This window comes from Marmota monax, unplaced genomic scaffold (genome assembly GCF_021218885.2).
Source record: "Marmota monax isolate L192 unplaced genomic scaffold, Marmota_monax_Labrador192_F-V1.1 WCK01_AAM20220418_F8-fsc00064, whole genome shotgun sequence".
In the NCBI taxonomy this organism is placed as follows: domain Eukaryota; kingdom Metazoa; phylum Chordata; class Mammalia; order Rodentia; family Sciuridae; genus Marmota; species Marmota monax.
In genome coordinates this window covers 10180141-10202078 of record NW_026694542.1, presented here as the reverse complement: position 1 = coordinate 10202078, position 21938 = coordinate 10180141, and the positions used below count along the sequence as shown (strand labels likewise).

The window sequence follows — 21938 nt, the reverse complement described above, 5'->3', positions numbered from 1 at the left end:
CAGGTCTCTGCTCTTCTCCTCAGGGACAGTCTTTGTCGTTCAGTGGGACCACGTCTACCTCCAAGGCCGAGAGGACCGGGGCAGCTTCACCTTCCAGGCCGCTCTGCACCGTGATGGCCGCATTGTCTTCGGCTACAAAGAGGTGAGTGGGCCCCGCCACAGAGACTGGATCCCAGCCTTCCTCCCGCCAGCAGGTGTTTGTAGGGAGTCCGCAACACGCCAGGCATGTGGATGCTAACAAGCCTGCTGCAGGCCCCACCCTGTCCTTGTGCAGTGGTGGCTGTGTTTGAGAGATAGACAATAATGGCAGGGACAAAGGCAGAATCACTACTGTGACAAGTGCTCCTGAGTAGAGGCACCTGGTGCCAGCAGAGCCTGTCAGGGGGGCTCTTCACCTTGTCAGAGGCCAAAGGAGGCTTCCCCAAGGAAGAGAGACAGGGTCTGCGGGATGAATGGGAGTTAAAGAGCAGAGTGGAGCGTGTTCAGGGGAGAGACGGGCATGTGTTTCGGTCCCATGGCAGGAGAGATCAGGGCTGGCACCAAGCTCTGGAGGAAGACAGTGTGGTCCGAGAGGCAAGAGCGGGGCAGGACGAGGCAGGGGAGCAACAAGATGTGCCTTTGAAAATGACCATTTTGGGCTGGGCGCAGTGGCGCGTGCCTGTAATCTCAGCGGCTTGGGAGGCTGAGGCAGGAGGATTGCAAGTTCAAAGCCAGTCTCAGCAAAAGTGGACTGCTAAGCAACTCAGTGAGACCCAGTCTCTAATAAAATGCAAAATAGGGCTGGGCATGTGGCTCAGTGGTGGGGTCCTCATGAATTCAATCCCTGGGAAAGAAAGAAAGAAAGGAAGGAAGGAAGGAAGGAAGGAAGGAAGGAAGGAAGGAAGGAAGGAAGGAAAAGAAAAGAAAAACAGAATTGGGAGCTGGATTATATGAGGGAGGAAAGAAAAGTAAGGGAGGACAGGAGGCCCCCCGGCTCTCCGGCTGCACAGAGGTGCTGTTCACTGAGGGAGAGACAGGCTGGAGGTGACATGGGGAAGACCTGGAGTTTGGATGGGAGTTTGGGTTTGAGGTGCCTTCGGGTCCTCCAAGAGGTAACGCTGGGCAGGCAGAAGACTCTGGAGCTTAGCGGGAAAGTCAGGGCCAGCCCCAGGGAGCTTGGGGGGTAGATGGAGCCTCTTCTCCCCACTACAGATCCCCATGTCCGTCCTGGAGATCAGCTCCTCCCAGCACCCCGTCAAAGCAGGCCTGTCAGATGCCTTCATGATTGTCAACCCATCCCTGGACGTGCCAGGTGAGTCCCCAGGGATCCAGCAGAGACCCGGGCCGGGTAGGACCCAGCTCAGCTGGAAGCCAGGCCGGCGGGGTTGACGCTGGGAGGAGTGAAGGATGGAAGAGACATGGCAGCCGAGGGGGGAAGGGGCACGATGAACCCCAGAGCTTCTCTGGTCACAGCAGAGGAACCATTTTTTCCAACCAAATGTCCAGTGGGAGGCAATGGTCTGGTGGAGGGGAAGGAGCCAGAGCCTTCGACTCGGGCGTCTGTTGCTTTGGGGAAATCCCCAGAGACACCAGGGGAGGGTTTTTGAGCCTCCCAGAGCACAACCAGAATGGCTTCCACCCCAGGTGATTCAAGGGCTCTCAGGGGTGTCAGGAGACAGGGAATCCAGCCTCAGCCACACCTAAGTGACCTCTGTCCTTTGGTAAACCATATCTTCCCTCTAGTCTCAGTTGCCTCATCTGTAAAATGGGAGAGTAACTGGAGGGGTACTTCCTCCCGGTCCTCCTCCTGTGCTGACATCTCCAGGAACCACAGCTCCTTCTCTCCTACTGCAGACCCCCAGCCAGTATCCACAAGGGTCTGATTCACACTCCCCAGGAGGCTGTAGGTGTGTCATCCACTGCTTCATGACCCTGGACCCAGAGACTCTCTGGCCTGGCCTCTTTTGCTGAGCTGTGTGTACCAAAATTCCACTGTGTGACCTGCAGGAACCTAGGCAGGTCTGGGGAGAAGCCATTGCTGTTCTTCTCCCTCCCACTGGTGCCTGATGGGGCTGGGGACATTCTGAGCTCCACCCTGCCATGCCAGGCTGGGTGAGGATGAGTCTAGCACCTGCCAAGTTTCCCTCCTGTAGAGGGGCCGGGCACCACCATTCTGTGTAACCCAGGGCTTCTAGGAGCAGCGTCCTGGCCTGTCTGTGTTGGCGGAAGCCAATCAAGTCCCCTGAGCTCAGTTGAGAGACACAGAGGAAGATAGTCCTGCTTGAGGTTCAGCCTAACAGAGCCTCTGCCCCTGAGTCTGTGGGCAAGGACCAGGGCTTTGTTAGAAGGCTTTGTCTAGCACCTTCTATACGCCAGGATGTCAGCACAGCATGTCAGCTCAGAGCCAGAAGCCCGGGCTAGAGTCCAACTCTCCACTGGTGTGTGACCCCTGGCAAGTCACTGACCTCTCTGTTTCTTGCTTGATTTGTGTCATCGGGTAGGAGAGTGGCACTTTGCCTCCCGTAGTTCCTGTGATGATGAAGGTGGCAGTGCATGGTGTTTGGCTCACTGTCAGGCATGTGGGGACTGTGGTCCCATGTTAGAGTGCCTTCCCTGCTGGCCTGCACAATCTGGCAGCACCTGGGACTATAGCAAATGGTGCAGGTGTAGGAGCAGGTGACACTGGTGTATCACAGGTCAGAGGCCACAACCACAGCACTTTCATGTGGCTTTTGTAGTTAGTGGCAAAAAGTCACAGGCCATAGTGACAGCGCTCCCCAAAGTTCCTTCCTGGGCACTTCCCCCTTTGAGACAAGTGCCATTTCTACAAACCGTTATTTCTGTTATTTATGAATGCTTTTCATTATCTTCATTCATAAAATTACACATACTTTCTTCCTTCATTGATTTTTGAGATAGGGGTCTCCCTGTGTTGCCCAGGTGGGTCTCTAACTCTTGGGCTCAAGCAATATTCTTGCCTCAGCCTCCGAAGTAGCTGGGACCACAGGCAAAATTATATAGTTTTTCATGAATAAATGTATCTGGTCTAAAATTTAAAAAGATACAAAAAGACACACAGAAAATGTTAGATGAGAACTCCCTGAACTCCCAGAGCCTGCAGGGGCTGGTCCACACTCCCCTTAGCATCTGCTCTAAAAGGTTGGTTAGCACCTGGACAGCCAGCTGTTACAGTCTCCATATCATCCTGATTGTAGTAAGTAACTAGTGTGTGTGATAAATTGTCCCAAAATTTGATGCTTAAAACAACAAATATATTGTCTCGGTTTCTGTGAATCAAAGCATGATTCATCTGGGTCTGCTTCAAGGTTGTGCACAGGCTGCGGTGTTAGCCCAGGTTCCAGTGATGGAGAGGCAGGGGGCAGGAATCAGCTTCCAGAAGCCCGCACATGCCATTGGAAAGATGCAGTTCCTCAAGGAGGCCTCTTGGTCCCTTGCCTTGTGACACTCCTCAGGATGGCTCACGACCTAGCAGCAAGTTTCCACCTGAACAGGCAAACCAGACAGCAGTAGAGGCAAGCAAGATGAATGAATATTAATCATTTTTGCCATAGTCTGTTGGTCAGAAGCAGGTCACCAGGTCAAGGCCTAATACCAGGAGGTCATTTTAGAGTCTGCCCACCACACTGATTATAATCCCCAGGCTCAGCATTTTACAGCCTCTCATTAATTCTTCCCCACAATAGGGTGAGTGAAGTCTGTACATTTGTGCTATTCTGAATGAGGATACAGATGCTCAGAGAGGTGGATCAACTTGCCTGTGGCCACATAGCTATAAAAGGAAAAATGCAATCCCAGATCTTCAATTTAAATTCTGGACGCCTCCACTGAGGTTTTCTTAATCTGACCTGCCCTCATCCCACCCAGAGGAAGGAATTCTTTCCTTCTTGGCTCTCTCAGACACCCACAGTCCTATGTGCACACCGGCTGTCTCTGGGGACAGTTCTTGGGGTCTGGGCTTTATTTCCTTCCCTTCCTCACCCTGAGTTCATGGAGGAATCCAGTGTGAGCAGGCGCTGGTCTGTTTCAACTGTGCCTCCCTTGGGACGTTGTGCAAGGCCATCTCAGGAAGTGTGCCTTGGATCAAGCTGTTGAATGAGGGTGAAGTAGAGGAAGTCAGGTCCCCAGGGATCTGCATCTGAGGCTCTTCTGTGATTCAGGAATAAAAGCCTATTTTAGTGGGAGCCAGGAGGGGGTGGGGAGGGCTAGAGGGTGGGGGAGGAAGCACAGCCCACCTGAAATAACAGAGAAGGCAGCGGAGGCAGGAGGGAACCCATGGCCTCTGGAGAGGCTGCTGGAGTCTGTGTCCCCGGTGCTGCTGGGCCTACCTGCCAGGTGAAAGCTGGTACCTGACCCCTAGATCCTGCCTGGTGCTTCCTGCCCGCTGTCTCCCCTCCTTCCATCCCCTATTCTTGTGGCTGCCACATCTGGACATGTCACCCTCTGGCTCCCCGTTGCCTACGGGATCAAGGCAGAAACCCTTAGAATGGCATTCAGAGCCCTGCACAGCAGGGCGCAGCATGGTGGCGCATTTCCAAACCCTCCCTTTACCTGCTATGCTCTTCCCAGGCAGCCCTGGTCCATGTACCCTGCGTTCTCCAAGTATGCCACGGGCTGGCCACATCTTTGTGACACAGTTTCCTTGTAGAAAATATTCTCCACCTAAACCCTTTCTACCACTTGACAAAATTTTACCCATCCGCCGTCTGACCAGGATGGTGCCTCCTCCACGGGGAAATTTGGCTTCCCTTTCTGCCCTGCAGGCAATTTTGATATGGAGCGAGTCCTGCTGCCCTGCTCAGCTGCCTTCTCCCCACCGTGGGCTGTGAACCCCCAAGTCTAGGGGCTCTCTTGTTAAGGAATGGGTACAGCAGAGACCTTGTCCTCTGCTCTGCTGTGACTCAGTGTGAGAACAGAGCCTGATGCCACTTGTGTTTGGGAGTGTTTTGGAAATTGCATTCCTCTTTTATCCAAGTTTAGTATGGGGAGTGAGCATCGCCTTTAGGGGGTCTGGGAGCTCATAAATTTGTATATGGAACAGTGAGACGCAAGTGGGACACATTCCCATTCGTGTGTTTTTCTGGGATACTCTCTCTGGCCTTTATCTGATTTTTAAGTAGGCCACATAGTGTGTGCAAGGCTCTGGGTTCCGCCCCCAGCACTGCAAAAATAAAAATAAAATGGGCCTCTGTGAAAATAAAACAAACCTCTGTTTTGGGGAATGAAGGTTTTTCTGTGGTGAAGAGGCCAGGTTCCTCTAAGTCTGATATTCCACCCTGCAAGTAGGGAATAAGCTTGGGTTAGGTAGAGCTGCCAATAACAGTGAGCCCCAAATAACTATGGCTTGAATGAGATTTTCAGGCAGAGCCCTCTGGTCTGCAGACTGTTATCTCCATGGATATTTCCACTGTCCAAACCCAGAATGGGTGGCATCTCTGTCTTCATACCCAAGCATGGCTCTTCCCTGCCTGGGGCCATGTGAGGAGTGAGCTTTGGTTCCCCACTAATCAAGACCCACGTGGAGCCCAGGCAGCAGGCCTTTCCCTCCCCGCTATGCCGAGCAGGGTTGAAGCCTCACCGTCTCCCTCCTAGGGTTGAGAGAAGAAGATGGTGAGAACCACCAGAGTTCTTCTTACCATTACTTTCCTACATAAACTGTTCTGCATGTTTCGAGCACAGACTGAAAAACAGACTTTGATGAAGACAAAAGCCATGTGCGGTTAGCAGCATCTGTTTGCGGAGGTGCTCAGAACATCGGGGGTGGCCTAGACACCATGCCCAGAGGGACCACCAGAAGTCAGTAGAATTTGCTCTACTCATTGGCTTAAGAAACTCTTTATTTCATGGACTATAATAGCAACTTGAGCGTAGCTAATGTCAAAACTGACAGATTCTGAATTAGTGGAATGGGTTAGTGAGGATTTGATTAAGCCAGGGCTCCAAATTGCAGCCTGCCTTTTGGCTGGCCCCAGAATGGCCTCGGACGGTCCCAACATGCTGTTCCACCTCCTTTTCCAGAACTTGCCTTTCCAAGGCAGACTTGAGACCAGATGTGTGTCAGAAGCCTGTGCAGTGCCTCCATTCCAGGCTGTCGGTGGGGGAGGCAGAGGTCCCAGGCTGGCCACAGAAGGGAGAGGGACCAGCCAAGTGAGGATGCTAGGGGAGGAAAGATCATCAGATCTGGCCCATTTCCTCTTCTCATCTCTCCTGATAAAGGATCCTTCAAAGTGCTCTTCCTTGGAGTTTGTTTGTTTACTGGGGATTGAACCCAGGGGCGCTTAACCACTGAGCAACACCCACAGCCCTTTTTTTTTAAAACTTTGAGACAGGGTCTCACTATGGTGCTCAGGGTCTTGCTAAATTGCTGAGGCTGACCTTGAACTTGTGATGTTCCTGCCTCAGCTCCCACCCCTACCCCTGCCAATTGCTGGGATTATAGGTATGTGCCACCACACCTGGCTCCTTGGAGGCTTTTTTTTTTTTAATGTATTATCTTTTTAAATACCTTTATTTATTTATTTTATGTGGTGCTGAGGATCGAACCCAGAGCCTCACACGTGTGAGGCAAGCGCCCTACTGCTGAGCCACAGCCACAGCCACAGCCCCTCCTTGGAGGTTGTTAATCTGCCTGGGATCCTCTCCCCTCTTGCCCTTTTCTCTGCTGGTCCCTCCTCCTCTGCTCCTGAGTCTAGTCTCTTTTTTCTCTGCCCCTTTTCTATTTTGCTTTGATGCCAGGAGGAATCCTCCTACCTTCCCAAATGTTGGGGTCCCTGCTAGGGCTCAAGCCATGATTATTGAATGACCAATCAGATAAGCAAAGGAATGAATGAATGCAGAATGTGCTGGGACCCCTCATCTTACTTTTTTTGGGGGGACAGGGGGTAATCAGGGATTGAATTCAGGGGCACTCGACCACTGAGCCACATCCCCATCCCTAGTTTGTATTTTATTTAGAGACAGGGTCTCACTAAGTCACTTAGCACCTCATTTTTGCTGAGGCTGGCTTTGAACTCACAATCCTCTTGCTTCAGCCTCTCCAGCTGCTGGGATCACAGGCCTGCGCCACCACACTCGGCTTACATTTTTTTATACCATGACCTCCTGTTCTCGGGGGATTTTGGAGGCTGGACCTTTCAGTGTCCTGGGTTCTTCTGAAGGAACCAATGTTCCTGGTAGCTGATATGGAAAAAAAAAAAAAAAAAAAACAGGACATATAAACTTCTCTTTCTGAGCCATGAACATGTCTTGACAGGGCAGCAGCATTTTCCAGGTCTTGAGTGACTGGGAGCAGAGACAAACCAGACCTTCCCAAACTGCCAGAAATGCGGCTCTGGGGCAGCCCCCATGCTGGTTCTGGAAAGCATCCGGGACAATGCAGATGGATGTCATTGTCCTTGGGCAAGCCCCAGATGTTGCTGAAATGATCCAAAGGCAAATAGGCAGGGATATTAAGGATCCTGTTTACAAAAAGTAAAGAATCACCAAAGCCATACGCTCAAACCAGTGCGAGCTGGCAGTTGGAGGAAGCCGGTATTTTCAACTGGAGACATTGCCACACACTCAACCGCATCCCCCTCCCTGGCACTACTCATCGGCCGCTGGTCGGGCTGTTTGGTTTTGGAGGACATCTGGCCATCTCTGGCTGCACACTTGCCCGGAGCACATCCCTAATTCTGCCCAGCTCTGCCCCAGTTCCTGGTGGGCGGCTTCCCCAGAGCCCTGCCCTCCCTGGCTGCTGCTCCTGTGTCTCTGTCCTTAAACTCAGCTTCCTTGACAAGTGCAGGTCTCCATATGTGTAGAGTCCCTTTGTCCCTCCCATTCCTCCCTCCCTTCTACCAAGGGTAAGCTCTGGCCTGCATCCGTGCAGGTGGAGACTCCTGAAAGCCGGCTCTGCCCCTTCTTTGGGCTCTAACCGAGGAAGAGGTCTGTCCGGTTTTCTGTGGCCATCTGGGGACAGCCCTTTTGGAAGGACCACAATCTGTCGTGGGTGGGGGAGGAAGGGCGTGTTTCCTTAGGGCTGAGGGCTGATGCTATACTAGGCTGCTGAGGTTTGCATGACTGTACCCCATTCATGCAATTCTCAGTCATTTCTTGAGGCTCTGTTAATACAAGGCCTGGTGCCATGGGCAGGGTGCAGAGATAAATATACGGGGGAGCTCAGAGCCTGGTAGGGAGAGGGGCAGGCAGGAAAGGAGATACTGAGCAAGCAGTGTGACAGGTGGCACTGGACATTGCACAGGGAGTGGTGATGCTCAGAGGAGGGGCCACCCACTGCCCGAAGTCTTCAAGGAGGGGATGGCCATTCTGCTGAGCCTTAAGGCTGAGGGAGGGAGTAAAGGGAAAAAGGTTGCCAGTGGACTGCAGAGGCCACAGCCAGGCACCCTGGAAGGCAGAATCGGGAGACCTGGAGTTTCCCATTCATTTTTTAAATCCCATTGGTGCCTGAAAGGGATGATTTTTCTCAGAAGAAAAGATGGATCCTGGGAGTAGTGGGTGGGGATGGAGCTCCAAAAGCCTGCCTAGAATGTTCTTGTCCTCCATGGAGAGGTTCCCAGTCCACAGGCCCCCTTCTCATAGCAGTGGGTCACACAGGTGGTGCCATGTAGCATAGGAGGACTTTGGTGCCTCATTGGACACATGAATTACAAAAACCTGCCCTCCTCACAAGACTGGGCATTCTCTGTCAAGTCTCACTCTCGCCTGGCAAAGGGTCTTTCTGGTATATATATACATATAAAAACCTATGTGGGGCTGGAGCTGTGACTCCATGGGAGAGCCCTTGTCTAGCATGTACAAAGCCCTAGGTTTCATCATTAGCACTAGAAAAAAAATCTGTGTGTATGTGCCTGCGTGTGTGTGTGTTTGTATGTGTGTCCATGTAGGGGGTGTGGGTGTGCCTGGGGGTGCACATGCATGTCCAGGCTCTGTGTACTTTGCTCCCCTCAACTCTTGAGGGGGTCTGTCTCCTCTTAGGACCACAGCAGCCCTGTAGATAGCTGGAAGTTGCTGATGATGTCTCTGAGGCTTGCCTCCTTTTCTCTGAGACTGAGGTTTATTTAGGAAGAAAATAAACACACAATCATTCAATCCTTTGGATGTTGGCTTAATTTCTTATTTTCAAAGACAGATATGTAAATGTTTCCATCTGACTTAGAAACACAAATAGGAACTCTCTAGACACCTCCTCCCCAACACCATGTTTAGCAGCTGGAGATCAGCACTGGTGGAAGTATTTACACCATGGAAATTGGCCAGAGCCACAGTGGGGACTCCTCAGCCCTTCCCCACCTGACCCCAGGCAACAGTTGAACACTCATTTGTAGATGTCTTTGATGATCTTCTGGAGCTGCCTTGGCATGGATACCTGAGTTGTAAGTCTGGTCTCTGAAAAAAAAAAAATTATGTGGCCTTGGGCAAGTAATGTCCCTTCCTTGATCTCACCTTCTTCCTTATAAAATGGGGAGACTGGTAACATCTTGTCTGTGAACCCTGGAAAGTCATGAGGGTAAATGAGATGATTCAGATCCTGGTAACTTCCTAATAGGAGCCCCAGGGTGGGCAGTGCCAGGTCTGTCTGGCGTGTCACTGAGTGCTCAGGACCTAGCAGGGTCCCCAGGACAGAACAGGTGTCCATACCTGTGTGCTGAAGGAGTAAATGAATATGGTACAAAGTGGTGCTGGGCTTTTGTGCAATCTTTCTCGTTTAATTATCATAGATATTTCCCATTTAAGGCTGTGGATAGGCTTGGTAAATTAAAAAATATTGTACAAAAATGTGTCAGGCCATGGATTAATGTCTGAGTCTCAGCTTCCCCATTTGTGAAATGAATTGCGGGACACTTGGCTTCTTAGCTCTCTGTTGACTCTCTTTATTTATTTATTTATTTATTTATTTTTCGGTGGACACAACATCTTTATTTATTTTTATTTTTTTATGTGGTGCTGAGGATCGAACGCAGCGCCCTGTGCATGCCAGGTGAGCGCGTTACTCCTTGAGCCACATCCCCAGCCCTCTCTGTTGACTCTCAACCTGACTAGTCTGAGTCTCTAGAGCTGGGCCCATCTCCTCTCTGATGGAGCCCATACCTGGGTGGGGCTCCCCTGGTGGGCACCTACAAGGGCCACCTGGACCCCCGTGCCACCCACTCCTTTTAGCTATTTTTGTGAGGAACAACGTGTCCCTGGGTCTGCCGGGCAGAGAAGCGGGAAGAGAAAAGCAGGGGGAGGCTTGGATCTCATGATAAATCATGTGGCTCTAATTTAGGAGTCCATGGGGGGGAGGGTGCCTGGGGCTGGAGAAGTCATTCTCTGTGGCAGGCAAGGAAGGATGGGGCCAAGGTCCTCCCACTGCCTCCTCAGGGGGGTTGGTAGGTGGGGGTGGGGGCAGGGAGACTCTGCGATCAGTCCTCTCTGAGCAGCCCTCAGAGGGGCATGGGAGATTCACCCCAACCCCCAGCACCCCCAAGCCAATTCACCACTTGGGCTTTGATGTCCCCCACTTTTCTTATTACCTTATTCTCTAGGAAGGGAAAAGCAAGAAACAGCTTCTACTCTGGCACAGGAAGAAAGAAAGGAAACCAGGGAAGAGGTGGCAGTCCCTGGAAGAGAAGCAGCCTGGGCCTCGGGGCCAGCAGAGGGAAATGGAGAGGCCCATAGGACTGGGCATTTGAGGCTGAGAGAGTGAAGGTGGGGGACCCAGTTGGTCATAGTAGGACAAGATCATGGTCAGGCACCTCTGTGGAGGATCTCCAGTCTGTCCACAGCAACCTCCACAGTGGTAGGGGGCTGCAGGGCCCACTAGGAAGTCTCAGACAAGAAACATTCGGGGAGAGAGACGGGGAAGAAAGGGTGGGGAAAGAAGTGAGGCATACTTTCTCTCCATGTTCAAGTTTATAAACTAAACTTTGGTTAAGGGGGAGTTTGAGGGGCTAGGAGGGCCTGAAAGTGCCCTGGAGTCTCAGCTACATGAAAAACAAAGACATTAAAGGAGTTGGGAGCCCCACGGTGGTGTACACTTTATAATCCCAGCTACCCAGGAGGCTAAAGCAGGAGGATTGCAAGTTCAAGGCCAGCCTCAACAATTTAGTGAGAACCTGTTTCAAAATAAAATTTCATAAGGTCTGGGGACGTAGCTTAATGGTAGAACTTAATGGTAGAGCACTTAAGCATGCATGAGGCTTAATCTTCAGTAACACACACACACACACACACACACATACACAACACGTTAGGACTGAGAGGAAAGAGGGGCTCATGTATTAAGTGGCTCTTGGGGTCCGGGTGCTTTATTTATATAAGTAGCCTAATTTTCAGGACAACCCCATGTAGAGGAAGACTAGTCCCATTTCTGGATGGGCCTCACAAAGCCTATGTCCCTCATCCAAGGTCACCCACGTGGTAAGGACAGAGCTATCTGCCTGGTCACAGTAACCCCAACATCCCCCCTTCCTTTGTGATCACCCTCCTGATCCAGGGCTTCTCTTCCTCCAAGTCTCAGCCAGTCCTCCCAACTCCCTTGCCCTTCCTACCCAGCCCAGAGCTGTAACCAACTCATGGATAACAGATGGATTCCCTTAGAAAAGTGGGAATGGGGGGCTAGGTTGTGGCTCAGTGGTAGAGTGCTCGCCTGGCATGTACGAGGCCCTGGGTTCGATCCTCAGCACCACATAAAAATAAATAAATAAATAAAATGGGGGTATTGTGTCCAACTACAACTAAAAAATAAATATTAAAAGAAAGAAAGAAAAGTGGGAGTGGGCAGTGCCAACATTTCAAGCTCAGGCCTTAATGGCTGCAGGTTCAGAGGGAGCTTTGTTTAGTTCTGGGGACCTTTGCTAGCACCAAAGCCAGAGCAGTTTCCTTTTCATTACTTAGAATGACGTTGTACAGGCCTGAATGTTTCAGGGGCTGAGTGTGCACCGATACCTTCAGCAGAGCAGTGTGGTGTCCTGGGGAAGGAGTGAACTTTGGCCCCAGACCAAAGGGGGTTCAATCCTGGGTTAAGCAGGAGGGAGCTAGTCCAAGGTTGAGGATAAGTAAGTGATGACATAGAGCTGAGATATTCTGTTAAGCAGTGGGTGCCCCCTGAATCCTTCACACAGGACGAGGGGTGAGGGATACGACACCCAGCAGTTGCACTAAAGGCCTTCCCTTGCATGGTGGCTCTCCTGCTCCCTTGGGAAATTTTCCCCAAAACCATCTAGAGTTGAGTGAGAAATATTTCCCTACCTACTCTGGGCTTCTAGTACTAAAAACCCAATCCAAACTAGCTTAAACAGAAAGGGGAGTGCACTGGGGAATATCAAAGTAGAACAAAGAACTAGATGAGGAGCTGAACAACTGGGAAAATGGGGGCCAGAGAAGGTTTTGGAACCACACTAGTACTTCCTGTTCCTTTCCATAAAATAGCTTTATTCTGTGGCCATGAGACTGGAAACACTGTCATTCATGGGTTGGTTAGTTGAAAAGTCTCAGGGAAGATCTCTGATTGGTTCACCTCAAATCTATCACCCAGACCCGAACCAATCACTGTGAGGCAGGATCATGGAAGACGGCAGCTTCAGTGTACTGGGCACTGTTCCCCCAAAAGGAATATTGTTTCCAGAAGGAGGAAGGGCGATGGAAAGACCACACACTCAGTGCCCTTTCTTCTTGTGGGGAAGCTCAGCAGCTGGCTGCCGGCCTTGCAGAGCTAAAGGAAACCAACTCCAAGTCCTGGTTCATGAATGGACATGGTGTGGTCATGAGAAATATCAGCACATAGAAGATTGCCATTTTAAGACAAATATTTTCATTTACAATTCCAGTTTTTTCCCTCCAAAGGGTGTTGTGGCAAGTTTCTCTGTCTTTCTACTTCACAGACCAGAAACAGAGGCTCAACTGACTTGCCCAGGGTTAGCTAGCAAGTCAGGAGCAGAACTCGAATCAGAACTCGGGTTGTCTGACTCCCGAGGTCCTGAGGGTAGTTTCTGCAGGGATCAAGGTAGGACTTAAACCTGGATCTAGACCCTGAACCTTGCTTAAGCCTCCATCCAGGAGGAGAGAGTGGTCAGCAAGAGACTTTAGCAGAGCGCTCACCGTGGGTCAGATTCAGAACCTGAGGCTCACAGTCTAATGCCCAGAAGGTCTACATAACCAGGTGAGTACAGTGGGAGGAGGACACCTAGCCTGAGCAGGGACAGGAGGGAACTGGTCAAGAGGTGCCACTCAGGGAAAGAGGTCCTTGAGCCAGATCTGCAAGAGTGAGCTCGACAAGGAGATAGGGTGGGAGGACATCATGGCTCAGGGAACAGCCCTGTGATGGCAGAGGCGTGTGGAAGCAGAGGCTGGCCGTCTCCTCACCCCAGCAGCAGCCCAGCCTCTGTGGTGGTAGTTTAACCTGCACACAACAGAGGCTGTCCTCTCCAGGTCAGCTCCTGGCTCTTGTCTCTCTCAGGTTGGTGGGTTTACTTCCTCCCTCAGTGGCTGCACTGAGCCCTCTGGCTATGACAGGCTCCTGAGGACAGGCTCTGCCTTCTTTCCAGAGTCTCGGCGAAGGACGATCTTTGAATACCACCGGGTGGAGCTGGACTCCAGCAAGATCACCAGCACGTCGGCCGTGGAGTTCACCCCATTGCCAAGTGAGTGGGGCTTGTTCTCAGGGACAGGGAGCTTTCCGCCATCTTGCAACATGCTTCAGAGTCAACAGACAGGGTTCATGGCCCAGGGCCACGGCTGAGCTCTGGGGGATACAGTCACCTAACTTCTCTAGGCCCCAACACCTCCCTCCCAGAGCTGTGGAAAGGGCTAGAACCAGAAATGGCAGCTCTGACATTTACTGGTAGGTCCCAGGCCTGGGGGGTGGTTTGCCTAATATATGACAGGTATTGTTATTGACATAAAATTGAAACCCCAGAGAGATGTACCCTCTTAGTGCCAAGGAAAAGTAACCCAGAAACTGAACAATTTGTGGTTTGTCATTAAATTTTCTTTGGAGGGAATGGTGCTGGAGTCCATGGGCAGAGGACAGTAAAAAGATTTAGGCAGCAGCCCTCCAAAAACTTACATACAGTTGAAGACACACACCATGACCAAAGCCCCCCTGCCACTGTGGACGCCTCAGGACTGGCTTTGAGTGCTCTTTGGGATGTGGGGACTGAGGCAGGGACTGAGGTTAAAGGACAGCACTTCTATTCTTGTATTTTTAAGGGAGTTTAAGTTCCTCTCCTATCTCATGGTACCTCCCAGCTTCCTTCTGAAGCCATGGCCTGCCTGCCTTTTGTGACGTTTCTTGCTTCCCTTTCTCTTCCTCCTCCTTCCTGGGAGTTGGGGGATAGAGAACGAAGAGGAGGAAGAGGAAGGGTTGGTCATGAATGCCAGGCCATGTCTCAGCCTGGGCTCAGCAGGTATCTTCCCCTAGAAAATAGAAAGGACCAGACACCAGGGAGTCACAGGGCTAAGACACAGTGCAGGTCACAGACTCACCCACCAACCCAGTCACCTTCTTTGGAAGCAGAAGCCCAGGGCCTGAAAAACAGGGATTCCTCAAGGACTTGCAAGGACAGACTTCAAGTCCTAAAACTTGGATAAGCTTCATGAGGAATAATGACATAAAGGGCCAGGGCTAACTGCCTGGGTGAAGCAGTGAGCTGGGCTGGGTGCTTAACCACGGAACCACATCCCAAGCCCTTATATATATGTATGTACAGGACAGGGTCTTGACAGGTTGCTTAGGGCCTCACTAAGTTGCCGAGGCTGGCTTTGAACTCACAATCCTCCTGCCTCAGCCTCTGGAGACTCTGGGATTTTAAGCTTGTGCCACCATGCCTGAAATGTACTTCTGAGACTTTTAGTTGAGCCACTCCCCCAACTCTAGTGAATTTTGTGAGCATTTAATAGCACACAGGACATCTGAAATGAGATGAGAGATACAATCAACAGGTGTTATGAACTCCCCACAAGGCTCCCAGAGGGTTTCATCATGGCCAGTGTGGCCAGAGCCTTTAAGGGGCCCCCAGAGTCACTGAGAACGGCAAGGCCTTGGACTCCTGTGTGGCCGCCCATGTAGGAGCCCTGTTGGCTTTGCCAGGAGAAAGCTCTTTATCCCTCATCTTCTCCATTATGCTTTGGGTGCCGAGAGCACTTATCCCAGATACTCCCAGGGATGTGGATGGCTTATCTTAAAGCCATCGCACTCCATGGTGGGTCCTTCCTGGCTCCTCTGCTAGGAGACAGTCAAGGAAAGGTACCCTGCGTGAGGCTGGGAGCCGGGGCACGAGGAACCCACCGAGGAACCAAAAGGCTGAGTTCTGGTTCTAGGTTCACACAGACCCTGGCTCAGACCCAGACCTGCCACTTTTAGCTTCATGACTCTAGGCCTCAGTTCCTTCCTATGTAAAATGGGAATAAGAAGAGCAGGTCCCCATGAATTCTATATATCACACGCTGGGCACTCTAGGCCCCCTGGGTACAGCAGGGAAGGAAGTAGGCAGAGAGCACACCGCCCCACCCCCATCTCGGGGCAGCCCCTGCTTATTTCCTGCTCCTGATTTTTCATCCGCCACGGTAGACAAAAGGACATAGTGCCACCAACTGCCAGTCCCTCCCATAGAGCCACTGAAGGTGGATTCACTGGGCCCACCACAGCCTCTTTCCTACTCACCAAGGACTGGTTCCCAGCTGCCATCTTGCCAGAACTCCATGGAATGCAAATTGGTTCCCTAATTAATGGGTTGAGGTATCATCCCATGAAACTCACAGAGGAAGAAGTGCATGTAGTGTTTATCGAATGAGAGGTCATTTTTCTGTAGTTACCTGTCCCTTCTTGCTGCTACCAATGTGATCTGTCAGCTGCTTATAAGATGAGCCCTTGTACTACACACAGCTCTTCTGGGCTTTGTGCCAGTAATTTGCCACTCAGAGGTGGTGTGGCCCCCTGGAGTGGGCAGCATTCAGTTGCAAGTGAAGAACTTGGAGTCCAGCCCCCAGGCCTCCAGCTCCCCAGGACTCCTGCTCCCCAGGCCTCCTGCTCCCCAGGCCTCCTGCTCCCCAGGCCTCTGGCTCCTCTACCTGAGCAGTGCAAGGAGGGGCCCAGGTGCCCTCCAGCAGCCTGCTCTGCTCATTCTCTGCCCTGGGCCAGCCCCAGCTGCCGCTCTCTTCTTGCTACTTCCGCCTCTCCCCTGCAGCCTGTTAGGGGTTCTGTCTGTCCTGGGACCACTCCTGGGCCACACACACCAGGCTCTGCTGCTTGGACTTTTCCTCCCCTGGGAGAGTGGCCCGCTCCCTCCCTCCCTTCTCGTCCTCTGCCCAAAGGCCCTCCCCTCCATGGCTGGTGTTAGGCTCCCTGAGCAACCCCCATCCCCACTCTCCTTCTGCCTTCCTGTCCTGAACTACTTTTTCCTCAGCCCCTCTCACCACAGAAGCCCTGAGGTAGACTTGTCTATCCATTTGCGGGCATCTGCTCTTTTTCTGCTCACTGCTAGGACTTCATCATCCAGGACTTCTAGCCCCAGTAAACTTTTGTACTGTTAATTGAACCCAGGGCCATTTTGCCACTGAGCCACATCCCCGACACTTTTTATTTTATTTTTTTTTTTATTTTGAGACAGTGTCTCCCTAACTTACTGAGGCTGGCCTTGAACTTGTGATCCTCCGGCCTCAGCCTCTCAAGTTGCTGGAATTACAAGGATGCACTGCTGCGCCCAACTTCTAGTTATTTTTGTCTGTGCATCTGTTTGGTGTCTGTCTGCTCATATGACTGTAAGCCCCAAGAAGGCAGGGACTAGGTCTTACTGTTAAACCCCCAGCACCAGCTCAGGACCTAACCCCCTGATCATGGAAGGCGAGAAGGAAGGAAGGGAGTTGGGGCTGGACTGAAGTAAGGGTCGCAATAATGAGCTCGAGCTCCTGTTAAGACAGAGACTTTGTTGTTCTGGAACTCAGGAGTTGTGCCCTGTGAAGCTGGTAGAAAGGTCCCGATGCTCAGTGGCCACTGCCTCCTCTCTTGCAGCTTGCCTGCAGCATCGGAGCTGTGACACCTGCATGTCCTCGGACCTGACCTTCAACTGCAGCTGGTGCCATGTCCTGCAGAGGTTTGTGCCCAGCATTATGCGCTGAGTCCCATAAGCAGACTCCAGAGGAGAACAGACGGTGGCAAAGCTCTACTCTTGCCTCGGGCCTCTGGGCCTCTCTGCCAGCATGAGGTTCTCTCTCTGCTCCGAGCCTCCCTGGCCAACAGGACAAGAATGTCTCAGAAGAGAATTTCTCTTGAGGCTTGTGCCTGATCAAGGTGTCTGTGTGGCAGGGTGAGGCCTGGGGTGACACTAAGCTTCCGGAAGACCATTCAGGGCTTCTAGCAGCTGTAGCCCCCTCCTTAATCCCAGGAAGCTGTGAGGGTATTGGTTCTAGAGCAGGACTTCTCAAAGAGAAGGACTCATTTGTGGTCATCCCAGGGTCTCCAAGATCTCCTGTAAGCATGCAGAATCCTGGAATCTCTGGAAGGGGACCAGGGACCCGGCATTTTAACATAGTGCCTCATCTGCAGACAAGTGTCGGAACTCTCAGCTCAGAGTGAGGCAATGACCCACTGCCACTGGATGAGAGCCCTGTGACCCCAAAACACCACCTCAAGATCTTTCTTGGGTTGCAACAGGGTTTCTTGAAAACCAGGGATGTGGACACTGCAGGCATCCGCAGAAAGTTGGGGGAGGCTACAGAAAATTCTGGGTGAGATTCAGTTTCAGGGCTAAAGTCCTTAAACCCAGTTTATCTTCTACTCCTAGTTCTGAAATCATTTCCTTGCACATTAGATTTAGAATTCAAGCTCTGTTCTCCTGTCCAAGATAAATAAACGGCAGGAGGGGAAAGAAGGATTCCTGTGGGGACTGAGCTCTCATGAGAGTGGGAAGCCCTAAGAACTCTGGGAGCCTTTAAGGTGATCTTGAAAATTGCAAAATTACAGTCTCTGAGTTCCCGTGCAGCTATCGTGCAGCTGTCAGCGTTTCCTTTGCTCCTTTCCAACATCCCTGAGCAGAAATAGAAGCCCTGGCCTCCACAGGCAGCCTGCTATGCACAGGGCCGGCTCCACTCTCAGGGGAGGGGGTGCGCTCATCAGGCCTCCCAGGTGCTCTCCCCACCAGCTGTGCCTTGGCGCACTCACCTGGGGCCTCAGTGTGTTTACCCTGTAAAATGGAGCTGCCTCATGTGAATCAGGGGGATGTGGGGGTGGGGAAGAGAACACTCCCCAAATGCCAAACAGCATTTTTACAAAGCATCCAGGGGTCTTTGAAGGAAGGCAGAGAGCCTCAGAATTCGTGGAGCTGAACCTGGGTCGATGGGTTGGTTCTTCTGGAACAGGAGACTTTGCAGAGTCCTCTGCCACCAAGTCTTTCAGAATCCCCTGGAGGGCTGGCCGGATTCCCTGCCTCTCCCCCAACAACCCACAGAATCTGACCCCTTGGGACCAGGGTCCCAGGAGTCTGATTTTTTGGAGTGTTTCATCTTCTGCACTTTCAAAGTGGAGAACCACTGTCTCTGTGGTGGGGAGACGCTCTGGATGGCCTGAGATGAGCCCTGGGATCCTGGGGCTGGCTGCCACCGCGTGACTCAGCATCCAGCACAAACGGAGCCATGGGAACTGCAAAGTGGGCCAGACGAAAGCAAAACCCTCACATCACCACAGCCTCATTTAGTGACTACACCCAGACTCAGGGAGCATGACATGATCAGAGGGTGGCCTGCCTCAGCAGGACTGGCCAGTCAGGGGTGGGGGGAGGGTGGGGCTCTGCGTGTGGACTCTGCCCTACTGGGGTTCTGTCAGCCCCAGAGCGGAGAAGCTCTCTCAGAGGGTGTGAGGTGACAAGGGCCACAAACCACCTATCCCCAGACACCCACAGGCCTGGGCTCACTCCTTGCCAGATTTTTAGAGCCTTGGCTCCAAATGAGAGCTGACCCTAGTGCCCTAGAGCCAGAGGGCAGGGTTGATAGAGGACCCTGGTTCTCCTCTCCCCTCCCCTTCATCTCCTCTGCTCTCTGTAGCCTCCCAGGGCTTACCCTCCCTGCTTGGGGCTGGATCTGATTTAGACAGTTTCACTTACCATGGAAAAAGTGTCTTTCTGTCATCCTAAAGTGGTCCCCAAGGCCCACTGTGGAGTCTAAGGGTGACCTCAGTTCCTGTATTAGCTCAGGAACTGATGGTCATAACCGCTGCCTTCCAACGTCATTGTGAGAATCCTAAGAAATGGTGCTGGAGGAGCCGTGTCTGGGGCAGCACCTGGCATTCAAAGAGACATTCAGTAAGTGGCCATCTCTCATGCCCCTCTCTGAGTCTGGGTTGACTGGCTCAGGGTTTAGAATGTGATGCTCTTAGACCTGTACTGAAGGCTTAATCCTGGAAAGAATCAGCCTAGTCTAAAAGAAACTTTGGTCCCCAGCTTCCAATAACTCCCCTAATTCTCTATCCCCCAAAGTAGTGGTCCTGGAGGCCTGAGAGAAGGAGCCTGTGGCTGGTGCAGTGCAGGCACCCCTGCTCAGGAGGAGCAGCTTGGATACCTCTGAAAGGAAAGACTAGAGGTCCTCAGAAAACCTCAACTTTGGCCTCGCTGGGTCTTGGACTGATGGGCAGGGGCTGCTGGTGTGGAGTTAACTTGCTGGGAATCTTTCTCTGCCCTGGTGGCTCAGGATGTTATTCTTCCCATGCAGATGTCCCTGAACTCAAGTAAAGCTTGCTGCTTCCCCTGGCACCAAAGAGTGAAGAAGGGCAATTTGAGCCCTTGATGCCGTGGAGAACCTTCTCTGGTTCACCCTTGTATCCCACCCTTTCCCAAGGGAGGCACTTGGTCTCTTCCGACCCAGCTGAGCTGCACAGTGTCCTCTCCAGAGACCCGGGTCAGCCTGTTTTTCACCTCTCCCAGCCTCCAGCAGAACCCTTATTTCTGCCTTTAATGATCACACAGGGAGCGTAGGCCAGCCTCTTCCAATGCCCACCCTCCACCAGCCTCTGCTTCGAAGTTGAGGCCCCTGAATAATGGGGAGCCTGGCGAATGAGTATGAGTTCCTCCAGTTCCAGGAATGCCACGGTAGCAGAGTCAAACAGACTTAAAAGTCATCAGAGGTCATGCGTCCCTGCACACCACACACACACACACACACACACACACACACCACACATACACACACACATCTGGGCAGCTGTGGCCTTGATCCCGAGAGCTGGTCCTAAAAAAGGTGGGGATACACAAACATCCTCCCCTCCCTCCTGCACCTGGGGAGCTTGACCAGGAGTTGAGCCCCTCCTAACTGTCTTCAGAGACGTACTGAATAGGGGACATGAAAGTGGAGGGCTTCTCTTCCGGTCCCCTCACTTCTCTAACTTTTTAACTCCCTTGCAGGTGCTCCAGTGGTTTCGACCGCTATCGCCAGGAATGGCTGGCCTATGGCTGTGCCCAGGAGGTGAGAAGCATGTGTGCTCTGCTGTGACGTGGCCCTGTGCCGGTGAGGGGAAGGAGGTCTGCCAGCAGGCCCCTCCCCAGGGAGCTCTTTTCAAGGTGTCTTCAGCCTGAGGTGTCATTATTCTCTCCTCCAGCTAAGATTTGTTTTCCAGATTGCTCTGAACCAATTAGACCACTCTGGAAGGCTTTAGAGGACTCTGTGGGTCCCCAAGACAACTGCTTCTGGGGACTTGGCTTTCAGCAGGCAGCTCCTCGGGAACTCCTCTGGTGCCTGTAGAGGCAGGGCCTCAGTTCCAGCTGGCTCCTCCAGAGGCTGTGCACCTGCCGAGGCTCTAGGCCTCTGGCTTTTGAGGGAGGCAGTCATCCTGGGGGTGTGGAGGGTCGTTCCAGGCACCTCCCACTTAGAATCCTGACCCGTTCCTTCTCATTACTAGAATTTTCCAGCAATGATTCTGGGTGGGGAGCATCCTGCTCTCATACCCTGGGCTGACGCAGAGCTCACTGCATCTTTCTTTGCTCCCGTCCTCTTCCTCGTCTTGAAGTGGGAGCGCCTCACGGCGCTGCCCTACACGTGCTCTTATTTAACTTGACCTTGAAGCTGGAGGCCAGTGCCCCCCTTGGTCAGAGGGGAGAGTGTGAGGAGCAGGCCTGCCTCTCACAGCTACGAGGCTCTGGACTCAGCATTTAAACATGAACCCTATAGGCCCACTGCCACGCCCTTGCCGCGACCTCTTTTATTAGTCCAGGCCGGGGAAAGCTGTCTTTTTCTGGCCTTAACAAAAAAAATCTGTCCAACCTCCCCTTTCTGATGTTGGCTGTGCTGAATGTCCAGATTTGCTCTATTTATTCAAGATTGGCCTCTCAGCTCCTTCCTTGAGTAAGAATTTGAAGCAGCTGACTGATAAATTGCCCTGTAAGATAAGACACTTGTAGGATAAAGTAAAGGGTTTTTTTGTTGTTGTTGTTGTTGTTGTTCGTTTTGTTTTCTTTTTTTGAACTGGAGTCTCCCTAGGTTGGCCAGGCTGACCTTGAACTCCTGGGCTCAAGCAAGCCTTCATCTCAGCTTTCCCAAGTGGTCAGACTAAGTGGAAGGTTTAAATGCATCCAGGGCCCAACTCTAGCCAGGCAGCAGTGCGGGGGGGTCTCTCTTCTAGGCAGAGGGCAGTACGTGCGAGGACTTCCAGGATGAGGACCACTACTCGGCCTCCCCTGACAGCTCCTTTGGCCCCTTGGACGGCGACCTCACCACCACTTCCTCCTCCCTCTTCATTGACAGCCTTACCACTGAAGGTAAGGCTAGAGCTGGGGTCGGCTGGCGGGGGACCTGGGAAGAACCATTGCCTGAAGCACTCACTGGCCCTCACAGGGACCATCTCATGGGACAGACATTGCCCTGCCCTCTTATAAAGGACTGAAGCCCAGAGCGCTTAGTTCACTTGCTGGTGAGCAGCAGAGGCAGGTGTAGAATGGGCTATAACCACTTGGGCTATAACCACTGTGCTGACCTGCATCAGA

The 21938-nt window shown here is 52.2% G+C and overlaps 1 protein-coding gene and 1 long non-coding RNA gene across 2 annotated transcripts in view; one reads left to right on the top strand and one right to left on the bottom strand.

Annotated features, from left to right (window-relative positions):
• Positions 1-21938, top strand: part of Plxdc1 (plexin domain containing 1) — a 63477-nt gene that overhangs the window by 31699 nt on the left and 9840 nt on the right. Inside the window, exons 6-11 of the mRNA XM_046420542.2 lie at positions 24-142; positions 1192-1291; positions 13521-13616; positions 16985-17066; positions 20364-20424; positions 21578-21713. Coding sequence (XP_046276498.1) covers positions 24-142; positions 1192-1291; positions 13521-13616; positions 16985-17066; positions 20364-20424; positions 21578-21713 — 594 coding nt within the window. The remainder of the gene's footprint in view (positions 1-23; positions 143-1191; positions 1292-13520; positions 13617-16984; positions 17067-20363; positions 20425-21577; positions 21714-21938) is intronic.
• The window catches only part of LOC124076543 (uncharacterized), a 30337-nt gene continuing 20094 nt past the window's right edge, over positions 11696-21938 (bottom strand). The window contains exons 2-3 of the long non-coding RNA XR_006846381.2: positions 19071-19246; positions 11696-18610 (exon numbers count right to left, since the gene is read on the bottom strand). This is a non-coding gene — a long non-coding RNA (uncharacterized LOC124076543). The remainder of the gene's footprint in view (positions 18611-19070; positions 19247-21938) is intronic.